The following is a 16,748-nucleotide window of genomic DNA, read 5'->3' on the forward strand; positions in this document are numbered from 1 at the left end:
ACTGCCTTTGTTGTGTCCCACAGATTCTGAACTGTTGTTTTTTCATTATCATTTGTTTCCATGAATTTTTTCAATTCTTCTTTAATTTCCTGGTTGACCCATTCATTCTTTAGAAGGATGCTGTTTAGTCTCCATGTATTGGGGTTCTTTCCAAATTTCCTCTTGTTATTGAGTTCTAGCTTCAGAGCATTGTGGTCTGAAAATATGCAGGGAATGATCCCAATCTTTTGATACCGGTTGAGACTTGATTTCGGACCAAGAATGTGATCTATTCTGGAGAATGTTCCATGTGCACTAGAGAAGAATGTGTATTCTGCTGCTTTGGGATGAAATGTTCTGAATATATCTGTGATGTCCATCTGGTCCAGTGTGTCATTTAAGTCCTTGATTTCCTTGTTGATCTTTTGCTTGGATGATCTGTCCATTTCAGCTAGGGGAGTGTTAAAATCCCCTACTATTATTGTATTATTGTCGATGTGTTTCTTTGATTTTGCTATTAATTGGTTTATATAGTTGGCTGCTCCCACGTTAGGGGCATAGATATTTAAAATTGTTAGATCTTCTTGTTGGACAGTTCCTTTGAGTATGATATAGTGTCCTTCCTCATCTCTTATTATAGTCTTTGGCTTAAAATCTAATTGATCTGATATAAGGATTGCCACTCCTGCTTTCTTCTGATGTCCATTAGCATGGTAAATTCTTTTCCACCCCCTCAATTTAAACCTGGAGGTGTCTTCGGGTTTAAGATGAGTTTCTTGTAGGCAACATATAGATGGGTTTTGTTTTTTTTATCCATTCTGATACCCTGTGTCTTTTGATTGGGGCATTTAGCCCATTAACATTCAGGGTAAGTATTGAGAGATATGAATTTAGTGCCATTGTATTGCCTGTAAGGTGACTGTTATTGTATATTGTCTCTGTTTCTTTCTGATCTACTACTTTTAGGGTCTCTCTTTGCTTAGAGGACTCCTTTCAATATTTCCTGTAGAGCTGGTTTGGTATTTGCAAATTCTTTCAGTTTTTGTTTGTCCTGGAAGCTTTTAATCTCTCCTTCTATTTTCAATGATAGCCTAGCTGGATATAGTATTCTTGGCTGCATGTTTTTCTCGTTTAGTACTCTGAATATATCATGCCAGCTCTTTCTGGCCTGCCAGGTCTTTGTGGATAAGTCTGCTGCCAATCTGATATTTTTACTATTGTACGTTACAGACTTCTTTTCCCGGGCTGCTTTCAGGATCTTTTCTTTGTCACTAAGACTTGTAAATTTGACTATTAGGTGACGGGGTGTAGACCTATTCTTATTGATTTTGAGGGGGGTTCTCTGAACCTCCTGGATTTTGATGCTTGTTCCCTTTGCCATATTGGGGAAATTCTCTCCAATAATTCTCTCCAACATACCTTCTGCTCCCCTCTCTGTTTCCTCTTCTTCTGGAATCCCAATTATTCTAATGTTGTTTCGTCTTATGGTGTCACTTATCTCTCAAATTCTCCCCTCGTGGTCCAGTAGCTGTTTGTCCCTCTTTTGCTCAGCTTCTTTATTCTCTGTCATTTGGTCTTCTATATCGCTAATTCTTTCTTCTGCCTCATTTATCCTAGCAGTGAGAGTCTCCATTTTTGATTGCACCTCATTAATAGCTTTTTTGATTTCAACTTGGTTAGATTTTAGTTCTTTTATTTCTCCAGAAAGGGCTTTTATATCTCCCGAGAGGGTTGCTTTAATATCTTCCATGCCTTTTTCAAGCCCGGCTAGAACCTTGAGAATCGTCATTCTGAACTCTATATCTAACATATTACCAATGTCTGTATTGATTAGGTCCCTAGCCTTTGGTACTGCTTCTTGTTCTTTTTTTTGTTGTGAATTTTTCCGCCTTGTCATTTTGTCCAGATAAGAGTATATGAAGGAGCAAGTAAAATACTAAAGGGGTGGCAACAACCCCAGGAAAATATGCTTTAGCCAAATCAGAAGAGATCCCAAATCGTGAGGGGGGAGAAAGGGGATAAAAAGGGGTTCAGAAAGAAAAAAAAAAAAAAAGAAAAGAAACTTAAAAAAAGAAAGCCGATAAAAAATATAAAAAGGAAAAAAATATATATATATATATTAGATAAACTATTTAAAAAATTAAAAAAGAAAACGGTAAAAGTTAAAAACAATTAGCAGAAGAAGAGAAAAAAAATTGAAAAAGAAAAAAAAATTAAATTAACTGCAAGGCTAAAGAATCATGGGGAGAAAGCCATGAGTTCCATGCTTTGCTTTCTTCTCCTCTGGAATTCCGCCGCTCTCCTTGGTATTGAAACTGCTCTACTTGGTAGGTGAACTTGGTCCTGGCTGGGTTTCTCGTTGATCTTCTGGGGGAGGGGCCTGTTGTAGTGATTCTCAAGCGTCTTTGCCCCAGGCGGAGTTGCACCGCCCTTCCCGGGGCCGGGCTAGTAATCCGCTCGGGTTTGCTGGGTTTGCTTTCGGGAGCTTTTGTTCCCTGAGCGCTTTCCGTAGGGTTCTTTCAGATAGTGGTTGATTTCCTGTTTCTAGAATTGCTGTTCTTCTTCTCTTCAATCTCCCGTTGGATTTGTAGGTGTTTGCAATCTTTAGATAAGCTATTTAGCTGATCTCCCGCTACCTGAAGTAGTCTCAGCCTGCTACTTCTCCGCCATCTTGACTCCTCCTCTTGAGGCAGGTTCTTAACAGGCATTGGGCTGGCCTGGTGTTTCTGGGTGAGGTACACAACCATGTCCTTGAAGGTCACTGTGGCTGACAAAACAAAAATTTCCTACTCAAGCCCTGAGCTAGGCACAGAAGGGGAAGCATGATCAGTCAAAAATTAGCTGATGAGATGAAGATTGTGATAGAAAAAAGAAATACTATGCCCAGAAAATCAATTATAAGTTGGACATGATCTATAGTTTATACACACACACACACACACACACACACTCCTTCACTGAAGAACATAAGAGCTGAACAAATGACAACAGAAGATGTTCCTGAATGAGAAGACTTCGTTTTATGAAACTGTCATTTCTCAAATTAATCTGTAGGTCAAGGCAATCCCAATGGAAATCATTTTTTAAAGATTTTATTTATTTATTTATTTGACAGAGATCACAAGTAGGCAGAGAGGCAGTCAGGGGCGGGGGGGAAGCAGGCTCCCCACTGAGCAGAGAGCCTGACGTGGGGCTCGACCCAGGACCCTGAGACCATGACCCGAGCTGACAGCAGAGGCTTTAACCCACTGAACCACCCAGACGCCCCAGAAATCATCTTCATTCTAAAATCCTAAAGAATCTAGATTCTAAAATTTATATGAAAGTATAGGTGAAAAGACTAGCTAAGAATATTTTGAGAAAATAAGGGAATTTGCTCGACCCAGATAGCAATGCACCCTATAGCAAGAGAGCAACAATTTCCTGGGTAGGCTCCTACGATAGTCTAACTAGCCTCTAAAACCTTAACAGACTTTCTATGCAGTAGCCCCCGTAATATCACAAAATCTGCATGAAGCACTCAGAAACCTTTCAATGGCCAATTGTTGCTCTTATGATGAAATCCAAAATCTTTCCCATGAGCTAAGGTCCTACAAAGCAGGCCCCTGCATTTCTCTACAACTTCAGGCAGTGCCTTACTTTCCCTGGGTTCTGTGTGGTCTGGCCACTTGGCTTCCCTTTCTCTTCAACAAATCCAATCCTCTCCTACCTCTTGGTTTTTGTGTTTGTTCTCCCACCAGCCTGGCAGTCTCTTCCTTGGTTCTTCCTTTTCTGTAGATCTCCAAGCAGACATTACCTGTTCAGTGAGAACTTCCTTTACAGCTCCAGGTAGAGGAGGCCATGCCCATGTACAAAATATCAAAGCCACACAAGAAGTGGCCCGCCTCTCTCCGTCTGTCCCTCTCCCTTTCTCTTTCTCTCATGTCATCTCTAACTACTGATTAGCTCATTGCCCTTAGGAAATACTTGCCTTCTTTCTATTGCTTAAAAACCCAAGTATTTTAAGATAGTTCACTCCTTAGGATATTAACATTCTGTCTGCCTGTTTTGCTCCCTTGCATTATTCTGCTCAAATATCACTGTCCTTAATTCAATGCAGTATTGTCACTTTCTATCTCCTTCTCCACCCTTCCATGTTAACATGTATTGCTCCCTGATAGTGTATTATACACTCCCTGGTGCGTTGTCTGTGTCACTCATTAGAACCAAGAGCTCTGTGAAGGCAATTTTGGTGACCATTGGCACAAAGTAGGAACTCCATAAATATTTATTAAATGAATGAATCCATCAAAATAAGAACTCAATACATTATGTAACATTAGTAGTGTTCCCCAATACTGCCAAAGCCTATGTCATGGCATGGCACACATGGTGCTCGGTATATACCTGTTGAATGAAGAGAGAAGTCCTAATCTTATGCTATTTTGCCTACACAATTTACACAGTGAACATATTTCTCTAAAAGACTTTTCTTGCCTGTTCACAGACTTCATTTGTTTAAAGTGATATGGATTTATAATTCCCAGAAATTTTTACTGGCAGGTACTTCTACTTCATATATTTAAATGGATCTTCTGAATATCATGTCATTTCTCTAATCCAAGATATTTCCCTGGATAACCTCATCTCACCTCAAACCATTTTTCCCAAACAAACAGACCCTCATGTGCATAGACACACATATACACCTTCCGTAACCGTGTAGCAAGGGGAACCATGTCATGCCTGAGTCCTAGACTGACTTCTCTGACAGCAAATCTAAGAAAGGTTATCAGGATCAATGAAGACCACACTTTCTGGAGAATAGCTGCTGAGTCCCAGCCTCCCGCATGGTTCCCTGATTTTGGAAAAGGAAGAGACTCAGATCTCTCAGACAGCAGAAGACCTCCAAGTGAGACTGCCCCTCTCTTGCAGCGCATAAGTGCATTACTCCCCCATCCCTCCCCACCATCCCTGGACTCCTGGTCCCAGAACAAGGACTATCCTATCACATCAGGGCAGCCTGGCCCCTACCCTCAACCACAGTTATAATTACTCCTTCAGTTTATTTTTTCACTCACTTGCTTGCTGGCAAGGCACAAGGCTTCTCAAAATAAGCCACTACACTCCATTGGCCAGAACTGGGCCTCAGCTGGAGAGACTCCTGGCTTCGATGACTGCTTGGATTCGAGGAGAAAATAGTCTTTCCTGAATGTGTTCAGTGACTCTGACCATTGACAAAGATTCTGACCTTGGCCAAACTCTAGCCAGGCTTTCCTGAGCCCTTTCTCTACTATGCCTTAACCTGGGCCGGTAAAGACCAACAAAACATTAATAGCTCAAGGCCATATCCCAAGGATGACCCTAGCCCACTTTTAGAGTGTCTGTCTGAGAAAATTCAGGGCTGTCAAAAGAATTTACTGTTTGTTCCCACCAAACAGGGCCCCTGTCTCCCAGTCTCTGGAGGAGGGTAGGAGCCAAACTTCCCTAACACCAATCAGCAAACCCATATGAGTTTCATGTGACTTCCCCTAACCCTGTGGATCCTCCGCTCACCCCGCACCCTCCTCCTCCATTCTCCCTTTAAAAGGTCCTGTCTCTTCTGACTGGTACATAAGTCCAGTTCATCCTGGACTCTTGTCCCTCCTGTAATAATTACTGATCACACCTGCCCGGCTTTGCTAATCTTTGACAGCACGACTAAGAAAGGCTGCCTCTGGAGAAAAAGAGGGCAGAAGACGCCTGGACCGAGAAGGACTGCTGCACAAAGGCAGGTGCCGGCCGGACCCCGGGTCAGAGCAGAAAAAGATGCTCAAGTGCGCCGCCGGGTGGCAATGGGCGCAGACCCGCTCGGAACTCCGGGAAGCAGGCGACGCCAGGCAACACCTCCAGCCGCAACAGGAAGGCGGGCCCGACGCAGGTGCGCACCAAAACCAAGGAACGCCGGAGCGCGCCCGCACACGGGTAAGCGGCCTCTTCCGCCGGGCATTTCCAAGTCAAAGCCGGGCAGACCTCACAGGGGCCGAGCGCCCTCGCTTCAGAGCGGCAACTCACGGGGACCCCGAGCGCCGGCGACCGAGTTTCCTCCCCGCGGGAGCGCCAGGACTCCACCAACCAGCGACGAGACGGAAACACCATGGGAGCCCGCCCTCCCTTCTAGAAAGCCGGAGGTTTCCCGCTCGGTAGCGCGCTCGTCCCAGACGCTCCGGCGCTGCGCTTGCGAAGCCGCGCGGTCTCACGGCAGGTGTCAGTGTTGCCGATGTCCAGCGGCGGTATGGAGGGTCCGGTTGCAACCCTGCCTGTGCAGACCTCAACAGCTGGCTACAGACGGGGCCGCAGGAGGGCCAGGAACGAAGCAAATGTTTGGGGATCCCACGTGCAACTGTGATGGAAAAGCCAGACTTCTTGGCTTGCAGGGCGCGTCATACAGGGAAAGAGCTGTTTGCATCTCTGAAACCCGCACTATCCCTGGAACCCGGTCCAGGGGCTGGACTGGTAAAAATGAACTAACGGTGATGTGGAGTCTGTGCTCTAACCTCTGAGGTTTTAATAGGGCCAGACTTGACATACGGAGTGCTATCCTGAGGACAGGGCCGGAAACTAGAGAATTAGCCCGATTTCACACTGTAAACACTGAAGACACCCGAGCACATTACAATTTAGACTGGACGGTAGGAGGTCTGCCCACCGTATGCCTGATCTCTGTTAAAGGATACAAGGGCTGTCCTGAATGAGAGCTCTGTGATGGTGCTACTTAGCAATCTCAGCTTTGGGGAATCAGGGCTAGGGTAGGATCAGTTAAGGGAGACGGAGGGAGTACGTGCTGGAGGCCTATTCCTTCGGGAGGCACGGCAGTGGTAGCTAGATTAAAGGAGAAGTCATGCAGCCACATTTTTATCACCAGCCAACTTCAGTGTTGGAGTGGCTGTGGAAACACAAGGAAAATCAAGGAGAACTCTAACAAGAAATGAACAAAATGGAGAATTCTAACCAGGGAGCCAGGCTTGCAGCTGCTAAGTGGGCTACATACACAGACCCCAATGAAGGCCCAAGAGCCACAGAGATTCACCGCGTCACTCAACCTGTGGCCAGAAGTGCCTGCTTACTCCAAACACAGCATAGGGAAATCAGAGGGGGACATAACCTCATTTCCCGTAACTCCACCAGCTCTTCCACCCCAAAACTAGCCAATCACAAGTCATCAACAAGAGGAGATCTGAATGCACAGACTGAAAGTTTACTGTGAACCAAGAAATATTAATGGAAGATGATCAACACTGCCCACAGAGTGCTGTCAAAGCTAAATTCCTAAAAGCTTCGAGTCACTGGGGAAAAAATACCCTGAAGCTTCTCCTCAGTTATCTTAGTTGTCAGGAGACCTGGAACAACAGAAACAAGAGAAAAGGTGCGCTCTCAGAAGTCCGCAAGATACTTTCCTGGAGTCTGATCAGCCCAGTTTACTCTTCCCCTTACCAGAGTGGGGCCCTAGCAGCCTCACTCACACTACGTGGCATAACCCCTTGGCCAGGGAAGAGTAGACCGACCAGTGAACACCTCACCTAAATTGGGCAGATCAGATTCTCTCCCCCAGGGATGTGCCACAGTCTGGGAGATTGTTTGGGCTGTTCCCTGGAATGGGGTTGTAAACACGAAACTTGTGGCAACTTCTGCTATGTGCCTAGGGACAGAGAGTGCAGCACTGCAAACATGGAAGAAGGGATCAGAAGTGAAGAAAGAGGGGTGTCTGGGTGGCTCAGCCAGTTAAGCATCTGCCTTTGGCTCAGGGTTCTGGGATGGAGCCCCACGTTGGATTCCCTCCTCAGCAGGGCACCTGCTTCTCCCTCTCCCCTCTGCTGTTGCTCTCTATCCCTCTCTCAAATAAATAAAATCTTAAGTGGGGTGGGAGGGTTTGGGGTGGGGGAGAGAAGTGGAGAAAGAGCAGAGACTGCCTGTTGTTCCCTCTTGGGTTTTCCAGGCTCCAGATCTCCTGCTGCATTCTTGCCCTTGGTGCCAGGCTACACATAGGAATCCTTATAATTCAGTGTACTTACATTCACTGAAATAGGTTTCTGTTATTTTCAAAGTGTCCTAAATAACATTGCCAACTCACTGACAAAGGCAAAAGTCTCAAAACTAAACAATTCTGGTAACGTGATACCCATACCCCTTTCCTGAAGAAAGTGGACAGTCCTCTTGCTCGTGTTAAATGAATAAGTTTGGGAGGGAGGGGAGAGGCAGTATGTTCATAGTCATTTCACTTTTAGAGAAAATAAAACTCTTGGAAGAACTCTACGTTGGATTTTAAGTGATGTATGAGTTTATTTTTACACATCCATCCTTTCTGTGAGCAATACATGGCCCTTGTCACAAAACACCTGCATGCCTATTAAGTGCCAAACAACCTGGCAACACCAGTCCCCGTGTTAAGAATAGCACATCAGTCAGCCTTTGACACCTACTAAGTTCTATGGAGCCTGTATCACAACAATGCGGGGAACTCTACCTGCCTGCTGAATTAATGATAAAAGGAAGAAATAAATGAGACAATAATAGTCACCATCATCAGCAACCCATAAATCTATTGGCTGTGAGGAATCAAAAGCCATTTTTCAGCCCAGAGCTGATATTTATTTTTCCCTACACTCCTTGCTTCCTTCTAATCTTGAACTACATTAGAAGTTCTGCTTATCTTCAGAGGCTCTCACCTCCCTCCCCCACTTCCTTCCTTGCTATAATTCCAGAAACCCTGAGGACTTGTTGGTGCTTGTGGGAAATAAATAGGACATTTTTATATATATCGCATGTGTGTGTGAGAGAAATAATGATGAAGAAACCAGTCGTTGTCATTTTCCTACATTTTACTGTTTTCCTTAACAGTGATGCTAGGAGAGGGATCTTTGCATTTTGCATAGTCTGGAAGCTCTGACTACAGCTGGGAAGGTTAAGTTTGGTTCTGCCTTTTCTTCTCCTGAATTCTATATATTACACAAACCTTATCAAGCAAGAAAATAAAGAAAAACCACCAACATCCCACAAACCATTTAAATTTCTCCCTATGCTCAGGGTGATGGAAATTTTATCTTGGTTACACAACTGTATACATCTGTCAAAACTCACCAAACTGCCTACTTTAAAAGGGTAAAGCCTATTAAGTATATCTCAATAAGCCTAACCAAAGCCCAGACTGAAATGCTTGTTTATGCCCTCCCTTGCAGACATAATTGTAAGGCGTTATCCTAACAGTGTACATATCTTTTCCTTAGTGTTGTATTCCTGCTTAACTCTTTCAAGTACCTTTCCATGCTCTACACTGTCGAGAGGCAGTGATTGCAAGAAGGATCAGGGTCCATACCATTAGAGAAGTATGGTCAAACCAGTGCCATCATAACATCTGGTAAGATTAGTGCCCACCAACAGGAGGTGTCTGGGTGGTTCAGTTGATTGAACATCTGACTCCTGGTGTCCGCTCAGGTCATGAACACAGGGTTAGGAGATCAAGCCCTGCATCTGACTAGCATTTAGCACAGAGTCTGCTTGTGATTTGTGATTCTCCTTCATCCTCTCCCTCTGCCTCGCTGCCCCCCCAACCCCACCCAGCTCATGCACCACAAACAAATAAATATGTAAAATCTTAAAAAAAAAAAAAAAAGATTAGTGTCCACCAACACTTCTTGGTGTTAATTATAAAAATTGACTTAAAATACCAGGACTCAAAAATGCAGATTTAATCACAGAGGATGTGGAGTAGATGTAAGAACACATCTGAGTGTGTGTATGGTTAGTTATGAACTCTCCTCTGAGGCAGGAGCTACAACAAGACAAGGTTAGATTTCTCTCCTTCCCTCGGAGGCTCACCAGTGTGATGCCAACAAGTTTGCTCCATGTAGAATTGAGATGGATACGCCTAGGCACCTGTGCTCTAACCCACGGTCCCAGATCACTTTTCGTACCTATGTGTTTGCATGGGCACTGAAATTAAACAAGGATGTGGACAGGAATAGAAAAGGAACCCAAAAAGAGAACCACATCCCCTTCCAATCAAAGTTTAGAGACAGTCTACATTCTTGCTATCAATGCTGACTCATCACTTCATATTCTTTCTACTGGTTATTTCCATGATCTATTGCTTGGTTACACAGGATCCTCATCATGATCATTATCGAGGTAATAAGAAGTCCCAGGCTCCCATTCTACACAGTGAGCCTTGCTCCTGCCCCACCAAATGGCCCTCCTTAATTCCTGAAAGCCATCATTGGATACTTTCTCTGCTTACCTCCTCCCATGGGCTTTGCATCTTCCCTATTTCTTGAATTACAACAGGCCATGCCATTGGAATGCCATATCCCTAAGCCCCCAAATGTTCTGTAAACTCTACCTAATCTAGTAGAGAAGGCAGGTGCAATTGATGGTACAGGCCCAAACTGGACACTATAAAGGACAACTCCTACCATTTCCTACCCAGGGGATAGAAGTTTTAGAATCAAACATGGTTCTCAAACACCGTGAGAACATAAATGGAGTTGGGAAAACAATAATGACCACATGGGCCCAGAGGACAAACAACACAGGCATGGTCAGGAGCTCAAGGAAACTGATAACTCTAAGTGGGTGGGTGGTCAAGCCCATGAAGGAGCTCATGGGGAGGATTCGGGCTCCCAGGGGAAGTGAGATCCTGAAAGAAATGCACTACTCGAACAGGGGAAGGACTAGCCATTTCAGAGGAGGGGATCAGCACAAAGAGAGGCAGGGAGGGAGGAAGGAACGCAGGGTATGGGGAAGACGGGGCAGCCCCTGGCATGGAGGGGGCAGAGTGCTCATGCTGGGCAAGCAGAGAGGGGTGGCCAGAAGCAGGGAAGTGGGGTCCAACTGTGGCTGACCCTGCCACTTGGGTAACTTTCTTGCGAGCATGCAACTTCTGGTGCTGAATGAAACTTGCACTCCACTTGAAGGCCTTCCCACACACCCTGCACTCGTAAGGCCTCTCCCCAGTGTGGAGCCGCTGATGCTGGACCAGGGTGACCTTCTGATTGAAGGCCTTCCCACACTCCTGGCATCCGTAGGGCTTCTCCCCGGTGTGGATGCGCTGGTGCACTGTAAAGCGGGAGCTACAGCTGAACGTTTTCCAGCACTCTTTGCACTTGAAGAGCTTCTCCCCTGTGTGGAGCCTCTGGTGCTGGAGAAACACGGAGCTCCGGCGGAAGGCCTTCCCGCACTCCTTACACTCATAGGGCTTCTCCCCCGTATGGATGCGCTGGTGCTGAAGGAGGACTGAATTGGAACTGAAGCTTTTCCCGCATGCCTGACACTCGTAGGGCTTCTCCCCAGTGTGGATGCGCTCGTGGACAATGCGGTCGTAGCTACATCGGAAAGCCTTCCCACAGTCCTTACACTGAAAGGGTTTCTCTCCAGTGTGGATTCGCTGATGCCGGAGGAGTTTGGAGTTGTAGCTGAAGGTTTTCCCACAGTCCGGACATGCGAAGGGTTTCTCTCCACCATGGAGTTTCTGGTGCTGAAGGAGGTGTGAATTTTGACTGAAGGCTTGTCCACACTCCTGACATAAGTAAGGCTTCTCCCCAGTGTGGGTTTTCTGGTGCCGGGAGAGTTTTGAATTATATCTGAAGGCTTTCCCGCACTCTCTGCACTTGTAGGGCTTGTCATCGGTGTGAATCCTCTGATGCTGCAGAAGGTGGGAATGTTGGCTGAAATAGTGGCCACACTCGCCACATTTATAAAACGCCTGTCCTCCGCAGAGGCCCTGCTTTGTCAGCAGGTGGGTGCTGACCCTGGTGCTACCTTCCAGCTTCCTGCTTGCCTCCACCCTTTTGATGACAAGGGATCTGGAGTCCTGGACCAGGGAGTCCCTGATACCTCCTTGGTTTGTTTTCTCTCCTGCCTGACACGGCTGTGGCCTCCCTAAGCTGTCCACAAGGGGAGGGAGCTGGGGAGCTTCTGTGAGCAGCCCCACCGCCGTCAGTCTGTGGGGCACAGAGTCTTTAGAAATGTTCAGTCTTGGGCTATGCTCCTCATCCTCGGTCTTGTTTTTACCACCTAGCATGATAAAAAGAAAACAGAGGCACTGAAGCTAGAAAGGTAGAGTTTACTTTAAAAAAAGGGGGGGGGGTTGCATTTTGATGCATTTATGACAGATTTTATACTATTTTGGTCTATTTAAGTCTAGTGTAGTCCAGACTAATTTTTTTTTAACTGAGTCTTCTCTATTAGAAGAACTAGGTTTTTTTTTTACACTATGCATTTTTGAAATCCTCTAGCTTTACAAGGTAAAATAACAGAAAACAAAATTTTCAGGTGGGTCTTTTCCAGTATGGGGCTGAAGCTCTAGTGAGGGGCACTTTTCTGAATAAGAGTGACCATCTTCATCCTAACCAAGACCTGGTATGACAGAAGAAAACCTTTCTTATTTTGAATCATTAAAAGACAGGAGGAGGGCAAGCTGAAGAGAAAGGCAGTGGGTTCTCCTGCTTACCTGTGTGGACACCTCCCAGGGCCCCTCCCTTGAGGGGTGTCCAGGGATCCAGGCTCCATGGTGCTTCCCCTTGCTCCAGCTGGAGTATCAGATCTGGTTTGGGGAATGGCAATGCTGCTGAAGGAGAAATAAAAGGAACAGGAAACTGAGGAGAGTCCCTGCTAACCCCCTCAGCCCACCCTCTGCTTTGCCAGGTGAAAAAGTCAACATCCCAGGACCCTAAGTAAGCTCAGTGTGGAGAGAATCTGGAGATCTGAGGAAGACTCAAATTGTTTTGCTAAAGAGGAGGCTTACTCTGGCTCTATTAGAGAAGACAACAGCTCCTGTGTCATTAGAGGTGTGTGCAGGGGGTCCTAAGAGACTCTCAAGCAGGGGAGATAGGACCCAGGATTCCAGGGAACTGGAAGAGGGGAGGAGTGAAGGTAGGGCCACCAGGAACCCTCTCAGCTGTCTGTGCCCAGAGCAAAAACCCCTCTCAGGAGAGTCCCCACCAGGAAACAGGGAAGAAGCAAATCCTGCTGAAAAACCAAAGCAAGCCTAGATCTTTCTCCATTAGCTACTCCCAAAACAGGGGATTAGGGAGCTTGGCTCATGGTGCATCAGTCCTGGGGATGTGGGAGACCCCAGATCCACGAAGGAGGAAGCCAGGGGCCCTCAGGGCAGAGCTCGTTCAGGGATAAGGAAGGACTTACCCAAGGAAGTGATGTTTGCATAATTCTCCAGCATTACCTCTCGGTACAGGGCCCTCTGTGTGGGGTCCAGGCTGGCCCATTGATTCTGGGGGAAGTACATGGCCACATCCTCAAAGGTCACCGGTTCCTAAAAAAACAGGCTCCTGCTCAAGTCCTGTCTGAGGGCTGAGGAGGGGCCTGAACTCCAGGGAAGGGCTCCCTCTACTGGAGTCCATGGCTCTGAGGCCCATAGGAGGCTGGTACTGGCGAGGACAGCCACAACCGTACCCCAGCCAGGGACAGCCCTCAGCACATTTTCAGCATGCACACTTCTGGAACTTCCCTGCCTCGGGGTCACATCAACTCCCTGTCTGGTTCCATGAACTGGGTCGATCTTTCTGGTGTTTTCTAAGATGACCATAGCAGGTATCTGTCTTTTACCCGAAATCCATCCACTCCATCCACTTGGTTTCTCTCTGGTCTTCCCCCTCCATGTGTTTTTATAGACAGAGGAACAATCCCATGGGCACAGAGTTCCTTTCGCTCTTGGGGGATCCTCCCTTTCTGCCATCTTGCTTTATCAGATGGTGGCCCTTGAAGGCAGCGTGCAGTGTTGCTTCCTCCTCTCTTAACACTTGACTCCAGGGACAGGATGGCAGTCTCCATCCTTGAGCAGACACCTGCCCCCAGATCACCTAAGCTGCATCCCACCTGCTGTCGCTGCCCTCTGCACCAGGTGTGTCTCCCTGCCTCCTGATGGGGCCATTTCCATCTTCTCAGGGGAGAAGGAAACCATCCCTTGTCCTGTGTCACCTATTTTTACATCAAATCACTCAATCATTGGAACACAGCATGAGGTAAGAATTATTATTCTCTATTACAAATTATGGGAATCAGTGATATTAAGCACTTTGAAATAGACAAAAAGGAGTCCTCTTTATCTGAGCATTTATCACGAGGTTGTATAAGGAACCAATCATTTCAAAATGAACTGATCACTTATACAAGTGAGTGGCACTATACCGTCTCTCCCCGACTCACAGTGAACTCTATAAGTCTGTCCCAGTCTGTCATGTCAACAACGTCTCTGTGCTTAGTGTCTGCCAGGGGAAGAAACACAACTACAGACATACTATAGTCATGGTAAAGATTGGTTCAGACAGGAATCATCCGTGGATGCTACATCGAGGAGGAAATTTTGATGAGGAACAGTATACTTGCGTGATCATAAATGTCCCCCCACAAATTTCGGATCAGTTGCAAGGGAAAGATGACAACTATACACTGAAGAAATCAGGTATCACCTTGACCAAGAAGTTTAAATGTGGCTCACGTGCCTGAAGAACTGAATTTCTCATTTTAATTAACTTTAATTCTAAACAGGCACATATAGCTAGTGGCTATCTTACTGGACAGTGTACCATAGATAGTTCACTGCCTCTGAATGTTAATCAACCTCTGTCTTTACTTCCTTCAGAGCCAACAGCTGGGAACAGGGACCTGACCTTCCTTCCTCATATCACTCCTCATATCATACCCATCCACTTCTCTGAGATACCCCTGTACTTATCAGTGCATAACTTGTTCCTTGTTTTCTACAACATTCAGCATCTCAACATCCTGCTCCACCTCTGATCACTCTGCTTCTGTCCTCTGCTAGCACTTACTCCTTCTCCATGATGAAGCGGGGCTCTTCATTCCCTTACACAGGAAGTGGGGTTCAGAGGCAGCGCAGCACAGGAGCAAACAGCATGGGCTTCACAACAGTGCTCCTCAACGGGGAAATGCCCACCAGGACACACAGAGCACTCACTGTCTGGGGACTTTTTTTTTTTTTTTTAAGATTTATTTATTTATTTGAGAAAGACAATGCACACACAAGTTGGGGGGGAGGGGCAGAGGGAAAGGGAGAAGCAGACTCCGCACTGAGTGCAGAACCCAATGTGGGGCGCAATCTTAGGACCCCAAGATCATGACCTGAGCCAAAGGCAGAAACTTAACTGACTGAGCCTCCCAGGAGCTCCTGGAGACGTTTTTAGCTGTCACAACCGGGGGCAGTGGGGATGCTATTGGCATCTAGTGGGTAGAGGCCAGGGATGGGGCTAATTATCATACAACACACAGGACAGTCCCCCCAAACAACAAATTATCTGCCCCAAAATGTTAATAGTGCTGAGATTGGCAAACTCAGCTCTAGGGTCAGACTCCCTAGTTTCAATTCCCATCTCTGATAACCATCAGCTATGTGACCTTGGATGATATACTCAAACTCTTTTGCTTCAGTTTCCTCATTTGGAAAACTGGGGTAACAGGAGTACCTATTTTATAAGGTTCTTGTAAGGGTGGAATGAGTTAATGTGTGTAAAGAACTACAACACTGCCTGGCACATGGTGTTGTATACATCTCAGCACTTACAAGTACAGATGAGATTAGGGCAACATTTCTCACACAGACTGTAGATAAGACTGACAGTTGTCTAGGGGTGTCTGGGTGGCTCAGTTGGTTAAGCAACAGACTCTAGATTTTGGCTCAGGTCGTGATCCCAGGATATGGAGATTGAGCCCCATGTAGGGCTCTGTGCTCAGTGGGGAGTCTGCTTGAGGATTCTCTCTCTCTCTCTCCCTCTGCACTGCTCCCCCACCTCTCACACTCCTTCTCTCCCTCATTTGAATAAATCTTTTAAAAAAAGACTGACAACTGTCTAAATATATATATGCATGTGGGTATTTTTTCCCCTCTCTTTCTTTTTTGGTAATAGGATCATAATTTTACTTGGGGCTGCTCTCAGCTCTGGCAACTAACTGAGACCAATGAAACTCAAGTACCAAAACTGTTGGGGACCCTCTGGGAAGATTCGTGAAAGAATGCAAACTGATGAGAGGTTCACCTTTTTTTGTCATCTCCTCTTCTGGAATGCACACATGAGAGCTACAGATCAAGCAACCACCTTGGACCATGAAGTAGCCTTGAGTGCGAGAGCCAGTGCTAGGATAGTGAAGCAAAAAGAGCGAAAGAGTGGGGTAACACTACCACTGCCACAGTGTCCCTCGACTGCCTCTCCCTGACTTCTCTTGCATGGGACAGAAGCCTCTATCTCATTTAAGCCACTATTACTTGGGGTTTCCTTACTGGAAGCCCATTATGAGTGACTACCCAACGTAAAGCACCAGGAGAGAACAGACTGCCCCTACAGATGTTTAAACACTTCCTGACTTGGAACTAATTTTTTTTTAAGATTTTGTTTACTTATTTGACAGAGAGAGACACAGCAAGAGAAGGAACACAAGCAGGGGGAGTGGGAGACAGAGACACAGGCTTCCTGCTGAGCAGGGAGCCCAATGCAGAGCTCTATCCCAGGACTCTGGGATCATGACCTAAGCCGAAGACAGATGCTTAAGGACTGAGCCACCCAGGCACCCCTGACTTGGAACTAATTTTGGCTTGAGTGCTGAAATGGAAGTAGATGGTCCGATGTCTACATACTCATTATTCATAAGTCTTGGATAGGGCTTCCTAATTATATGACACATCCATGACACGAGACACCAGCTTTCCCATTCCCTGATCTAGGATGCTGGAGAAATGCAAGCAACCTCTAGTGCCAGGAAAATTCTGGAAGGGCAACTGCTTCCAG

The 16,748-nt window shown here is 46.2% G+C and overlaps 1 protein-coding gene across 5 annotated transcripts in view; it reads right to left on the reverse strand.

Moving 5' to 3' along the window:
- LOC125106107 (zinc finger protein 620-like) overlaps positions 1–16,748 on the reverse strand; it is a 39,421-nt gene that overhangs the window by 21,250 nt on the left and 1,423 nt on the right. For 2 of the 5 annotated variants that reach the window (XM_047739703.1, XM_047739728.1), the window contains 3 exons: positions 13,135–13,261; positions 12,443–12,559; positions 9,614–12,006 (listed from right to left, as the gene is read on the reverse strand). In XM_047739703.1, coding sequence (XP_047595659.1) covers positions 10,559–12,006; positions 12,443–12,559; positions 13,135–13,261 — 1,692 coding nt within the window. In that variant the 3' untranslated portion in view covers positions 9,614–10,558. Of the gene's footprint in view, positions 1–9,613; positions 12,007–12,442; positions 12,560–13,134; positions 13,262–14,246; positions 14,264–16,748 lie in introns of those variants that run through there. The other 3 variants (XM_047739720.1, XM_047739760.1, XM_047739712.1) reach the window with 3 other exon arrangements.

Source organism: Lutra lutra, chromosome 1, assembly GCF_902655055.1.
Source record: "Lutra lutra chromosome 1, mLutLut1.2, whole genome shotgun sequence".
In the NCBI taxonomy this organism is placed as follows: domain Eukaryota; kingdom Metazoa; phylum Chordata; class Mammalia; order Carnivora; family Mustelidae; genus Lutra; species Lutra lutra.